The sequence below is a fragment of the Gamsiella multidivaricata genome (assembly GCF_025024155.1).
Source record: "Gamsiella multidivaricata strain RSA 2152 chromosome Unknown BC939scaffold_16, whole genome shotgun sequence".
In the NCBI taxonomy this organism is placed as follows: Eukaryota; Fungi; Mortierellomycota; class Mortierellomycetes; order Mortierellales; family Mortierellaceae; genus Gamsiella; species Gamsiella multidivaricata.
In genome coordinates, this window is record NW_026251724.1 from 218,945 (window position 1) to 231,899 (window position 12,955).

Genomic DNA, 12,955 nt, shown 5'->3' on the forward strand with positions numbered 1-12,955 from the left:
TGTGGAGAGAAGTATCCAAGTGTAGAGGCGATGGCGTTAGTCGATAGACATGAATGAAGCACTTTGCTGGCACAAATCCTAGGCTCATTTACCTCGTCGTTCGCTAAGAAGAGATACTTGGCATTGTACTTTCCGATCGCTGCATCTAAAACTACTACAGAATCGTTGGGCTTGTACCAAATGCCGTCTATCAAACATCGACTGCCATCCACATAAATCTCTACTTCCGGTCGAGATCCTAGGTACAAAAAAAAAAAAAAATGGCGTCGGTACATGACATGTCATTATTAAGTACGCAAGTTGAACAAGAATACAGCAACTATGATCCTCACGTACCATAATATCCGCTTGGTTGCTGCATATTCGATCCTGGTAAATATTCGCCTGATCCAACCCATCGATTGCTGGAGGCATGCCGCGATGACATCGACGAATGCGATATAGGTACGGATGGTGGCATGTGGCCTGCCATCCGCGATGGCTGAGGCTCCTGCTCTATTGAGTGTAAAGGAGGCGCTGGCCGAGCAAGCTGTGTGCATCAATAAAGAAAAAACAAAAGGTCAGTCCCATACCAATGGAGAGTTCATAGCGTTGCAGCGTTGCTTACCCCCATAGCCAATAAATCACTGTCCAACTCTGAATGGGTTGCAGGAGCGGGTTTCCTGCTCGCTGGAAAGCCGCGTCTCTCGTTCACGGCCCTGAGTTCGTTGGCCTCCAATCTCTTCAATTTTCGTGCACGCACCAACGTCGCCTTGTCATCGATGACTAAAGAGTTAAAAAAGAAAAAACGAAAAAAAGAAGAATCGACGAATGAGTATGAGATATTCACGCCTGGTGCTTCTGTAGAGCAGTATAACTGCTTTCGCAATTGTTACCTCTTCGCTTGTAGGTCTCAGACGACAATGTGAGCTCCATCATTATTTGCCGTTGCTTTTTCCCAAGAGCTCGCACCATATCTGTTCGCGTAGTGCGCCTTGAAGACTATACGCAAAAAAGAAATGATAGATCAGTATGATCCATGGAGTAATCAGCAGGTGCACTCTTGTGCTTCGAGTAGAACGTTTACCTGGAAAGTGCAATGGGCCCTGTACTCGGCAACTTGATACGCGCTCTCGGCAATGTCGATCAAATACCGTTTGCCCATTTCTGCAAAGCGCAACCTCTGTTCGCGCTTATGTTCGATTTCCTGCATCAGCGACGAGAGTTCAGGATGTGTACCTATGGGATATGAGGGCGAATTGTATTGCGTTGGTACCACAGACTGCATGAAAGCAAAGAATCAACAGTGTCAGCGACTATGTTACTCAAAGTCTTACCGGCATTGATCATGTCAACCTCCCTGTCCAGCTCCATCATGCGCTCTTCGTACATCCTATAAAGATGGTCTTTGATTAGCAAAAAGAACATTCACCGCTCATTGCAGGTTCCACAGTCCACTTACTTATCCCGAAGATTGGCAAACTCGACTTCAATACTTGTAAGAGCTTCCAGGGCGTCCTTGTGTAGTTGCTTCTTTTCCAAATCTATTCAGAAAGACCATGTCGGATCAGCGAAATGTATCCCAGGGTGCCTGGAATATTCAAAATGTCCTTAGTAGCCCATACCTTCCTCTTCCTCCTCCTCTTCCTCGGCAACCTTCTCCTCTTCCTCCCCATGTGCTTCTGAAAACGATTCCTTGTCCGAGTGGTGCGTATCTTCTGCCTCGGAGGCCTTTCGATCAGAGGCTCTTGCTTTACCGTTGGGAACCTCACTCTGCTCCTCATGCTCCGTTTTAACAGAGTCCAGATCCTGCTTGATAGTGCTACTGTCCTGAACTGATCTCTTGCGTCCACCTGGTTCTGGCTTCCCGTTCCCTTGCGCTGTTGATGCTGTTGCAGCGGATGAAGAATTTGCGACGAACTCTTTGTTGGAAACTTTTATTTTGGGCATGTCGTCCTCATCCGAATCGTCCGAATCATCAAACTCTGAAAGGTCCGATAATTCATCTCCGCTGTCTTTGAGTTCCTCTTCAGTCGCTGGTGGCCGGTTGAGGATCGGTTTCTGGGACATCCCAAAATCCTTTTTGAGTTCCGGCACCTTCTTAACTGGCATTATCTCCTCATCCTCCTCATCCATCTCGTCGTCCTCGCCCTCATCCTCCTCATCGTCTTCGTCTTCATCGTCCTCGTGCTCGTTGTCGCTTCCTTCAGGCTCTGGAAGATCACTGTCTGAGTCGTCGGAATGGCCTAAGGTGGTCTCCTTGTCTTGATGATCTGTAGTATCATCGTGCATGTCCATGTCTCGGTCGTCCGACTTGACGGTATCGGCACGCGACATGGTGGCTGGCGAATGCATCTCATCATCGGGACCTGGCTTGTTGCTGGAATCCAGTAACCTGCCGTCCATATCATCGTCATCATCATCATCGTCATCACTGAAGTCATCATCGCCATTGCCCACTTCGGTATCTTCGGTATCTTGATCTAAGTCGTCGTAGTCATCCAATGCACCATCCAAGAGTCCTCCATCGAGATCCTCCTGGCTTATTCCCTCACTTGCTCCAGAGCCACTGGTTTCTCGAAGCGGAGCTGCCTCCATCATGGGCATGTCCTGCTCAGTCACATCGGCTGGCGTAGGTGATGCCTCCCTCATCTCTGCGTCTTGATTGGCTTCTCCTGCAAAGATAGGAGTATCAATTGGACCGGATTCTGTATCGCTATTGGACCCACCCCTGCCATTGATGTTTTTCTCCTGCTTCTCTGTTGCCTTTAGGTCGGCGTTGAGGGATGGGTCGACAGCAGCTTCGCTTTTGGTGGCCTCCTCTTCCTGCTCTTCCTTTTGAACAAGCTCCTTCTGATTGTCGTCGGAAGCTAAAGTCTTATCCTTGCCATTGTTCTTCATATCGGATCCGGCCTTAGACACTGATGCGGCCGTTGATAATGCTGCTGGGAGGTGTGTTGCGTATGTCTCTGTCCTGGCTGAGGCAACCTCCGGCATAGCTCACAGATGAGTTATTCCCGCGCTCAAGAAAAGTTAGATGCGGACGTGCCTGAGTGGTTGTCGTTACAATGGCAAGTGCTTGTAGACTAGAGACATAAGGAAAAGGCAAGGCGTGCTTTTAGCCAAAGCGCTTTCGGTAACTGGGACACTAGATCATTGGTAGGCGGTTCGACCAAAGACGCTTCGCTACCTTCGTGGTTCCACAGGGCGTATTCCTTGATGTTGTTGTTTCTAGTTTAGTTATCCGTTGAGGGAGAGGAGTAGATGCGCGCTTCTAGGGATAAAGCGAGCAATGGGGGTGATGAGCGGGTGTTGGAGCAATGGAGGGTAAAAGAGAAGCGGGCTCCCTTGGGAAAGGGAGGCGATAAAGCAGAAAAAGCGAGTCCAGTGAATTTGTTCACGGGAGCACAGCATGGTGCCCAGTACAAACTGCTGGTGGAAATCATCCGTGCAGAACGAGTTTCCAAGGAAGACACTCTCCTATATAATGCATCTGTGTCTATGCACCTGCGAATCATCAATGGCTCCTTTGGTTGTGCTGTACTCCTACCACTATTATTTGATGGACCCTCCTTTTCTCTTCCCCTTCCCACTACCCGTGGCGGGAAGTGACGTTCGGGAGCAAAAACGCCCAGCCAAAAGCAGCCAGACGCCTTCCTCATGGGGACTGCGATCTATAGAAAAGCCACCCACAAAACAATCTACAAAAAAAAAAAAAAAGTGCTTTAATATTGGCCTGCTTTGCCGAACACTCTCTCCCTTTATTCGCACCACCCACAAATGTCATTATCCGCTGCCCTGCTCAAAGGAAAGACCGTCGAGGGCTCCCTTGATGCCCTTTTCAAGAACAGTGTATGATATACTGTCAATTTTACTTGTCTGGATTGGATAGACAGCGCTTTGTACTCAACACGATCCGGATATTGACAATGCTATTTCTTTTATTTTTGACATGACATATTGCTCCTTAGGCTGGACCCACTCAGTCGTATGCACCCATCCCCGCAAAGGTTCGCCAGCCATTCCCAGAAGATCTGCCCGAGGAGCCCAAAAAGAAGACAAAGGTGCCCAAACCCAAATCTACACCTGTATCAAAAAAGAACAAGAACAAGACCTCTGTCGAGAATGCGAATGAGGATGAGGACGACGAGGATAAGGATGAGGGCATCAGTAAAGGCAAGGCCAGCGTAGAGGCCAAATACGAGGCCAAGAAAGCGACAACTGCACCAACGGCCAAAAAGAGCTCGAAAAAGACCAGCAACGCTCCAAAGGAGACCGTGGAATTGATCGAGCAGCAGACCAAATACGACTATGGCGAGGATATCAATACGGAGGAGTCTAAGGTTGAAGATCTGGTGCATGAGTCCTTGAAGAAGAACAACAAGCGAAAGGCAGACCCTGAAGCGGCGTCCGAGAAGACTACCGACAAAGATAACAAAAGGGCGAAGAAGACTAATAAGGGCATCTCAGCAAAAGCAGCAGACGGCGGTGATTCAGACGACGAGGATGCGTCATCAGACACCAACAAGGACGGAACCAAAAAGTCAGATGACCCCGAAAGACAGGCACGGACAGCTTTTGTCGGGAATCTGCCTGTGTCTTCGATGTCCAAGGCCGACTTTCGAAAACTGAAATCAACCTTTTCCGCCTTTGGACCTGTTGAGTCGATTCGATTCCGATCAATTGCATTTTCAGAACTGCTGCCGCGCAAGATCGCCTTTATCACTGGAAAACTGCACCCGGAACGCGATGTTGTGAACGCCTATATCGTTTTCAAACACAAAGAATCGGTTGCCAAAGCAGTCGCCGCCCTGAATGGCCAACTTTTTCTCAACAAACACATGCGCGTCGATACCGTTGATGGCGCCAAGGTAAAGGAATCATGCGAAGCACTGATAGTGATGTATACTCGCAGGGATATGTCTTGTATCGAGATCTACAGAATGCTAACGATGCATCTGTTTGTCTTGTTCTTGTATAGAAACACCAACCGAAGAAGAGTGTGTTCGTTGGCAACTTGGCTTTTGATGCACAGGAAGAGGATCTCTGGAATTTTTTTAAGGACTCTGGCGATATTGAGAACGTTCGCATTATTCGCGACCGCAAGACTAATCTTGGAAAGGGGTTTGCCTATGTTCAGTTCCAGGACCGTGCCTCAGTCGATGTAGCCCTGAGACTGCATGATACTAAGATGGGAACGCGCAAGCTGCGCGTGGTCCGCTGTAAGCGCCTTGAGGAGGAAAATACCAAGACAAATGGGATGGGACCTCGCTCGAATAAGGGTGTTGCCAGGGAATCCAAGGGCAACGACGGAAAGCCTGTGAGGACGCAGCACGCACCAATCGTCATGGATGGTGCGGCCAGACGGTTGGCCTTCAGAAGTCGCAAAGCAAACGAGAAACATGTTTTGTCAAAGAAGACGGATGCCATCGTCGAAGGAGAGCGCTCGCAGAAGGGCGCCAAGGTTGATTTAGGCATCAAAAAAGGCAAGACCAAGGTCAAGGCAAACGTCCCCAAGAAGAAGGTCGTCAAGAAGTAGTACGTTTCACATAAAAAAAAGTCCACTAGTGGTCAAATTGGCAAACAAAATCCATGGTCATTTCAATCCCGGCCAGATGCGCTCCTTTGGTTCCTTTGTTATCTATTCTGTATCCTCCCTCCTCTCTTCTCTGTCAATTGTCAGCCCTCGCCTTGTTTTGTCGTTTAACGGGAAGGGAGCAACACATACGCCTTTTGAGTAGCCATGTCACAGATGCCAGCCACCATCGCTGCAGTGGATGCAGCACGGAATGAGACAGCATCGGACGCAGCACAGACATATTCCGCCCCCTCCAAGGGGAGCGTTGCGAAAGACGACTCAGCGACTAGTTCGGCACCTTCAAGTACAAAACGAACCGGCGTCAAACCCGACCAATATCGTATGCAGCTCCGCTCCTTTCATCTGCGTCTCATTCTTTATCGGTTTTCGTGCTGTCGCCTAATGGGATTCATATATCTCAAAAACTCAATTCGATCCGCATAGCGCATCATGTTATCTTTGTCGTGCACGGCATGGGCCGACAGCTTGAGGAGTTCGGCAACTACGAGCGCAACGGTAATATGTCAATGGCAGGTCGTCCAACTGAACGTTTGTCCGTGCACCATTTGCGTTTGTGCTCGCTTTGAAGATCTAACATCTGTGCTTCATTTTGCACTTTATCTTACTAGTTAGCTACCTCGTCGAGAACACAAAGACCGTGCTTCAGAGCCAGTTCCACGAGCTGGAGACCGATGTACATATCATCCCAATTGAGTGGCATGCCAAACTGCATAGCATGGTTGATCAGCGCATGGCCTTGGCTAGTTTGAGGACTGTTCCCAAAGGTAAGACTATTACATGTTCCAGTTGTTAAAGCATTAATCCTCGATCTGCTGCAAACATCGCCCCATTCTGACGTTTTGCGGCGCAAACTGAACAGTGCGCCTTGTCATGAATGACTATTTTGCGGATATCCTCTACTGTAAGTACATTAGGAGATTGAAAATAATTGCGAATGGAAGAGTTGACACAGCTGTCATCTTAATGCATCTTGCTTCCATTTTTTGGCGCTTTGTATAGATTTCAATAACCACTTTGGCGCGGAAATCATTCGCCTTATCGTCGACGAATTGAACGAAGCCTATGCGACGTTCATTGCCAAGCATCCAGACTTCAATGGCAAGATCGCTGTCTTTGCGCTATCTCTTGGAGGTGTTGCCATGTTCGATATCCTGACATGCATGGATGATGACGAACCCGAAGAGAGCAGTGACAATGCAGCAGGTTCTACACAAAAAGCAGCAGTTACTTCAGAAGGTGCAAAGGACGCCAACAGCAGTTCCACCACCTCATCAACTTCAGAGCCCTCTAAAACGGCACGGACCAGGAAGCAGGACCAGCCGAAGTTCCGTACTGTGGTCCCAAAACTAAAGTTTAGACCCAACATCCTCTTTACAGTTGGATCGCCAGTAGGTAAGTCTAATATCGTTACAAATATCTTTTTTTTTTTTTTTTTTTCCTTTTGCAACTAACTATTTTTTCTGCTATGTTCCCCCAAATACGATAGGGGCGGTTATGGTGATGCGGAACCTAGAATGGGAGACATTTCATCCGCCAGATGATATAGTTCACCATAACATATTCCATCCTTTTGATCCGCTCGCCTACAGGCTGGAGCCTTTGATCGACCCAATCTTTGCGGCAATTCCAGCTGTCACTCTAAACTCAGCCGGCAACTCTCAGCTCTTTCCGATTTCCTTGCCATCTTTATTGCCCTCTCTCCCAGAATCTATTTCATCTTTCTGGGAAAACAAAGTTCCAACGCTGCCTCGTCCCACTATTCCGGCGCTCTCGACCCTCTCGCAGATGACGCAGTCCCTCAAGGCTGGACGATGGTTAACAGGCGCGAGCGGAGGTGGGACGACAGCATCTATAGGAGATCAGAGATGCTCAGTTGATGGAGCAACTTCAAATGAGAGTGGGAGTGAGAGTACCGCTGAGGACCTCACAAGCAGCAACAGCGAAGGGCAACAACGGGAGCCGGGAACTGATCAAGGTATATATCCAGAATCGGAGTGGGCGACAAGAAAACTGCACCAACCCTCAAAGAGAAGCCATTTTTCGCAGCAGGTCGATTCAAGCGTGTCAGTTACAGAGGCAATTGCAGCTGCTACAGTGGCTACGTATCTCAATGAAAAGGAGGGCAACCAAACTGGAATCTCTGAAGGAGGCTCTATGATCGACAACAACATCAACACAACTACAACCTCGCCAAGTGGTCCCATCAGCTCGCCGAGGAGACCCAGCCTAGGCGCTCGCCGGATCAGTAGTCGCGTTGAAGATGGAAATGAGGACTATAAGCCTAGTGCCACAGCCCAAGCTGCGAACGAAACATCGCCCAATCCCATTGAGAAAGTCGAGGAGGCCGACGAGGACGCCGGCGATGAGGATCAGATCTTGTCTACGACTCAGGCAGCCGACACGTTCGACTCTGAAAGCATCCCAGTGTTGGATATGGAGTATTACCTGGGCATGGAGACCGGTCCAACAGCCGCCGAAAAGGAACAGGGACGTGGCGCAAAGTCGGATGTTGTGCAGGAGAGTATCGTCCGATCCATGCCATCGTCCCCCGTCACCGACTCACATGCTCACCATGCCCATGGTCGCGAAAGAAAGATTACTAGCGGTGAAAACAGGATCGAGGATATGCAAGCAGCGCATGAGGAGCGGGAACGGGCGAAGCAGCACGAAGAGAGGAAGGAAGACAATCCTCAGAGCACCAAGAGAGCGGCTGTTGTGGAAGACGAGGACCCGTATGGCAAGACTGGTTCGTTTGAACAAGGGAGTGACACGACAATGAAGCCTGGGGATGTGGACACGGCGCATTCGCCGATCCATGTTGGCGGGCGAGAGACCAAGGTACCGTACCGTATCGATCACGTCCTACAGGAGACCCGTGTCGATCAGTACACGAATGAGTATCTGCTGGGGATGCGAAGTCATTTCCGTTATTGGGGCAATAGGTGAGAAGAATATTGCTCGTACATGGTCGCTGGCATTTTTTCAATATCCATTGACTAATAGATCCTGTATGGGGACTTATTATTATTTTAGGGATATCGCATACCACGTTTTGAAAGCGATACTACTTCCTGGCGGTGCTATCGAAGGTGGTGTCCTGGATCTCCAGCCAGAAATGCCCACTCCCGTGACGGCGCCCAAAAACGTCAAGGAAGCTGCCGAGGCGAAAGCCAAGGCCGCAGCGGCTGAATATCGTCAAAGCCAAGACCTCGGCCAACGAAAGTCGTTTTCATTTTCGTCTGCACAGGCGCGCCGCAGAAAAGACAACAACAATCGCAACTCTTCACTGGCGGACGCTGATCAAGAGCAGTATGGTGGTGGTGGAGCAAGCTACAATGCTGGCTATGGTGCTAACGATGAGGAGCAATTGTACGGTTATCGATATGCTGATCTGGACATGAGCAGCGCTGCAAATGTGCCCTTCAGCACTAACACGCTGTACCAGAGCTCACCCTTCGCAAAGAACAACAGTGGAGGAACATCTGGCAGTGGTGAGGCCCGGTATCATGCGTCGAGCAGCCGCGCTGCGGATTTAACTCATAATGACGCTTCTTCAAGTGTTGCTTCCACAGCCGCTGGCCAGAATGACAACTCGCCGCCGACAGCGTTTGAGGAAGGTATTGTGATCCCTGACCTGGCGCGTCCCCCCAAGTTGCACCATCGGTCTTCTCGTGTCGAGGAAAGAAGATAAAATAAAGTACACCAACGGCTCGTTTCCACTTTGCCTGATTTACACTGCTTCCACGACGTGTCTAAACACGTACCACTATGACCAAAAAGAATAGCTAATAATTCACTGCCGTGCTGTGCTTTGATCATGGTTGGTTATCGGAGAAACGTGTTCAATGCAAAGACTGGGGTAATGACCCCTGTTCTTTCTCATTTGGCTGAAAGAAAAGCTATGCTTCTCCGCAAAAGACCAGTGCAGTGAAATAAGATTTAGGACACGCAGCGCTCTGCCCCAATTGCTAGAAAAGTAAGGATGCTAGAACCCACACCATGAATCAGCAACCATGAAACTGTCCGTCATGCTCGTCATCGAGGCCCTGCTCCTCCTAGGCTCGCAGGCCTTTTTCTTCACCCTCGCCTGGGCGTTTCTCATTCAGGGCCTCGTCCGCGATTATGCATCCAATAGCTCCGATCAAGAATTCCTCCTCTCGACCTTCCCCACAAACACCTACAAACGGCAGCAAAAATGGTGGCAAGGGGGTATGCTTGTCCAGGTCGTATTTGCGCTCACGCTCACATGGAGCTGTCAACTCTTTGAGCTCATAATTCTGGAGATCCTCGGACTTTTGGGACAAGAGTACGTTAACACTAAGCAGAACCGCATACTATCTGGACTCAATTGTAAATGGCGATGTCGTTTTGCTAAACCTGGTTGATAACCATTCCATTAGGTCCCGATGGTACTTCTGGCGACTGACAATGAATGCCATGCTACTACTCGTCATTGCCATTATCCCATACTATCAATGCGTTCTCATTGTACGGCATACAGGTATTTGACTCTGGTCCATTTTGTCTTGCTGGAAACAGTTTCGAAAATAGCGAGCGTGTCTTAATTTATTTTTTAAAAAAACAGGTATATCAACTCAGAAAGCGCTGCCAATTGCCGGCGCTATCTGGGCTGTATACTTTTATCTCTTTGCAAAGGTCGGCTATGGGTTCCCGATGCAGGGAGGAGATGCTCCAGGTAAGTGGCGTGAGGCATCGGCAGTGGTCTCGTGTCCAAAGATCCAATCCTGCCTCTCATCCAAAGTATATTGCTGCAACTCTAGGGATACTATCGACTGAATGGGGGATGTCCCGAGTTGGGATCATTGGAGTAACCATTAGTGCCATTCTCTCGGGATTTGGAGCAGTGAACGGCCCCTACTCTAATCTTTTCTTCTTTCTACGGTAGGATGACTTGTTTGTCTGTAACACCCTTGCATACTCTTCTGACCTCAACACTCTTCATGGTCGCTTGGCGGTACTAACATTTCGTCCGCACCTCAATCCTTAGCCAAGTGACAGATATCGATATTCAGCTTGCAGAAAAGAAGTGTATGCAGACCCTGGAAATGATTGCGAGCAAAAAAAAGCAGATCCTAATTCAGGAGGCCAAGTTTCGAACTCCCGATGCAAGTCCTCACATTAATACAATACAAAGAAGTGACATGCGGAACGAGTATCCATGATCTGCTGCCTAACTCGCCCTGTTTAAATAATAGGCTAACGAGTCAAAGGTCGGCGGATTTGTACGCAAAATATTTGGCAGTGGATCAGGCAAAGAGGGCTCAAGTAAGTGACTACCGAGACTTGTTATTATCATACAGTTTGTTGAACCTCGCAGACTTATGAAATAAATGTAATGGTAGATTTAAATGGACTCAGACAGGAGCTGGGGGCCCTAGAGGGGATATCCAGGCAACTGTTTTTGGACATTGACGACCTTTACGTCGAAAAGGTATGGGCAATTCATAAAGATTCAGTACTTCGTAGGTATGTCTTTTTTTTTAAGCTTACATCCTCAAGTTCCGTTTCAGTCTCGATTAGAGCATGCAAAAACATGGCAAGGCAAATACAGCAATCTCATGGGGTACATCTTTTCGGTGTACTGTATCTACAAACTGGCTATGGTATGGCACGAACTCAGCAGAAGTAGCTTTACTATAGAAGCTCGACGACATTCTAACGCTATCATCAACATAGGCCCTCATAAACACCGTGTTTAGACGAAAAGGATCGACCGACCCTATTACGGCTCTTATCAGCAAATTTGTCTCTTATACCAATATGACTATCGACGTACGGTTCTGGTCTCAACAACTCAGCTTCTTCTTTGTCGGCCTCATGATTTTTCTGTCGATCCGAGGACTGCTGACAGAGGTATCTAAGTTTTCACGAGCCTTCTCGCGGCATGTGTCCTCCAGCAACATCATTCTGTTCCTAGCACACATCATGGGCCTCTACTTTTTAAGTTCCATTCTAACGATGCGCCAGAGCCTGCCTCAGGAATTTAGGTCAGTACGGATCTTGTCTCTGAATGTGTTGGAGGAGTTGATAACATGAAATTTTCATATTTGCTGAAAGCAATATCTTTTTTTCTTCTTCTTCAGGTCCATCATCTCGGACTCATTCGGTGCACTAGAATTCGACTTTTATCATCGGTGGTATGTGTAATGAAGAATTTAATGTGGAAGAGGCATAGCTTTTAATTATTCGTAATGGAAACTAATCCAGCCTGTTCTGGAACTCGCGTCTGTTTTCTCTTGACAGGTTCGATGTGATATTCCTGATAAGCGGTGTCATTAGCATGGGATTCCTGTATTTCGTGCACACAGCCAGCGGAAGCAGTAATGTCCTTGCGAAAGACCCTGCATTCGAATATATGATTGAGCGTGAGCAGAGCGCATCGAACAGCATGTACGACCGTCGGTCATCTCCGCCTTCAGACTCTCAGACCGCTGTCACTTCTGATTCTCGGATCGGTCTGTCTTCTGGGACACAGTGGCGGTCTCGAGGACCTTGATATCACAAAAAAGAAAAAAAAAAGTGATAAAAGCCACTTTGATATCCGTGAACTTCATATCAATTGCTGGTAGTTTATTGAAGCAATTGCGCTGCGGTTCTACCGTGATTTCCTGGTCTAAATGCATGGTGTTGATTTGTCGTTTTCGTCGTCGAAGTCCTGCTTTGATTTCTGCTTTTACTTAATTATGCTCGTTAAACTTGTAGTTCCATTGATCTTTTGGTGCAGGGGTCTCCAATGGTTCCCAACTATGAACATGAAAAGACAGACGAAATAAGTTTCAGTGTACATCAGCCTCAGATCAAAAGAGAAAGAGTTAAACCAATGATGGGGTCGGCTTCTTCCTGTAATTCACTTACGGCTTCCACTCAAGCATCTTGCCAGCCAACTTGAGCTCCTCAACAGCCTGGACAACCACTTCCTCGATCTGACCAGCGTCTAAAGCCTCCTCGATCTTGGAGATGTCCTCGGTGTTCTTGACAACGTTCAAGCGATGGTTGGTCAAGGCAGCGGTGGCCTGGCGATAGACAGCGTGGGTGGGGAACTTTTCCAGGGTCTTGAGGGTATCGTTGTAGATGGTGATGAGATGAGGACGAGGGTCGGGATGGACAGGCAGACCATACATGCCAGTGGTCTATTCATCACAGGCAAAAACGCGACGTTAACCGGAAGTTCTCTTCATTTTGGTGTGGAGTATGCTGATCGCGTTGCAGGCGCACTATTCGGAACAAATCTCCGAGATCTGGATATTGAGGGCGCTGTCTACTGATTCCATGTTGATAGTCCTGCAGGAGGTGAAGAAGCATCCTGTACCTTCTTGGTCACGGCGCTGAAGAGGCGTCTTGTGGCGAACATGGTGA

General features: G+C 48.4%; 5 protein-coding genes across 5 annotated transcripts; 3 read left to right on the forward strand and 2 right to left on the reverse strand.

Annotated features, from left to right (window-relative positions):
- Positions 1-728: 728 nt before the first annotated feature.
- Positions 729-3,068, reverse strand: BC939DRAFT_77261 (uncharacterized protein). The gene is made up of 5 exons (XM_051561894.1): positions 1,605-3,068; positions 1,442-1,523; positions 1,317-1,372; positions 876-1,218; positions 729-765 (listed from the first exon to the last, which is right to left on the reverse strand). The coding sequence occupies exons 1-4, from the start codon at positions 2,974-2,976 to the stop codon at positions 1,028-1,030; spliced, it is 1,701 nt and encodes a 566-aa protein (XP_051414615.1). The 5' UTR covers positions 2,977-3,068; the 3' UTR covers positions 729-765; positions 876-1,027.
- A 691-nt stretch (positions 3,069-3,759) lies between these two features.
- On the forward strand, positions 3,760-5,518 carry BC939DRAFT_475050 (uncharacterized protein; the record flags this gene model as incomplete). The annotated part of the gene is made up of 3 exons (XM_051558464.1): positions 3,760-3,831; positions 3,951-4,850; positions 4,961-5,518. 3 exons carry the CDS (start codon positions 3,760-3,762, stop codon positions 5,516-5,518), a joined length of 1,530 nt encoding a protein of 509 aa, XP_051414616.1.
- A 204-nt stretch (positions 5,519-5,722) lies between these two features.
- On the forward strand, positions 5,723-9,269 carry BC939DRAFT_500989 (DDHD domain-containing protein; the record flags this gene model as incomplete). The annotated part of the gene is made up of 7 exons (XM_051560107.1): positions 5,723-5,897; positions 6,002-6,073; positions 6,187-6,342; positions 6,438-6,479; positions 6,578-6,970; positions 7,065-8,520; positions 8,612-9,269. The coding sequence occupies 7 exons, from the start codon at positions 5,723-5,725 to the stop codon at positions 9,267-9,269; spliced, it is 2,952 nt and encodes a 983-aa protein (XP_051414617.1).
- Positions 9,270-9,591: 322 nt separating this feature from the next.
- BC939DRAFT_500990 (Abscisic acid G-protein coupled receptor-domain-containing protein) lies at positions 9,592-12,095 on the forward strand (the record flags this gene model as incomplete). The annotated part of the gene is made up of 11 exons (XM_051560108.1): positions 9,592-9,884; positions 9,979-10,079; positions 10,164-10,274; positions 10,360-10,480; positions 10,587-10,688; positions 10,795-10,864; positions 10,962-11,030; positions 11,110-11,202; positions 11,276-11,586; positions 11,683-11,736; positions 11,843-12,095. The coding sequence occupies 11 exons, from the start codon at positions 9,592-9,594 to the stop codon at positions 12,093-12,095; spliced, it is 1,578 nt and encodes a 525-aa protein (XP_051414618.1).
- Positions 12,096-12,276: 181 nt separating this feature from the next.
- On the reverse strand, positions 12,277-12,950 carry BC939DRAFT_394581 (ETC complex I subunit conserved region-domain-containing protein; the record flags this gene model as incomplete). The annotated part of the gene is made up of 3 exons (XM_051552167.1): positions 12,277-12,343; positions 12,455-12,729; positions 12,909-12,950. The coding sequence occupies 3 exons, from the start codon at positions 12,948-12,950 to the stop codon at positions 12,277-12,279; spliced, it is 384 nt and encodes a 127-aa protein (XP_051414619.1).
- Positions 12,951-12,955: the final 5 nt, after the last annotated feature.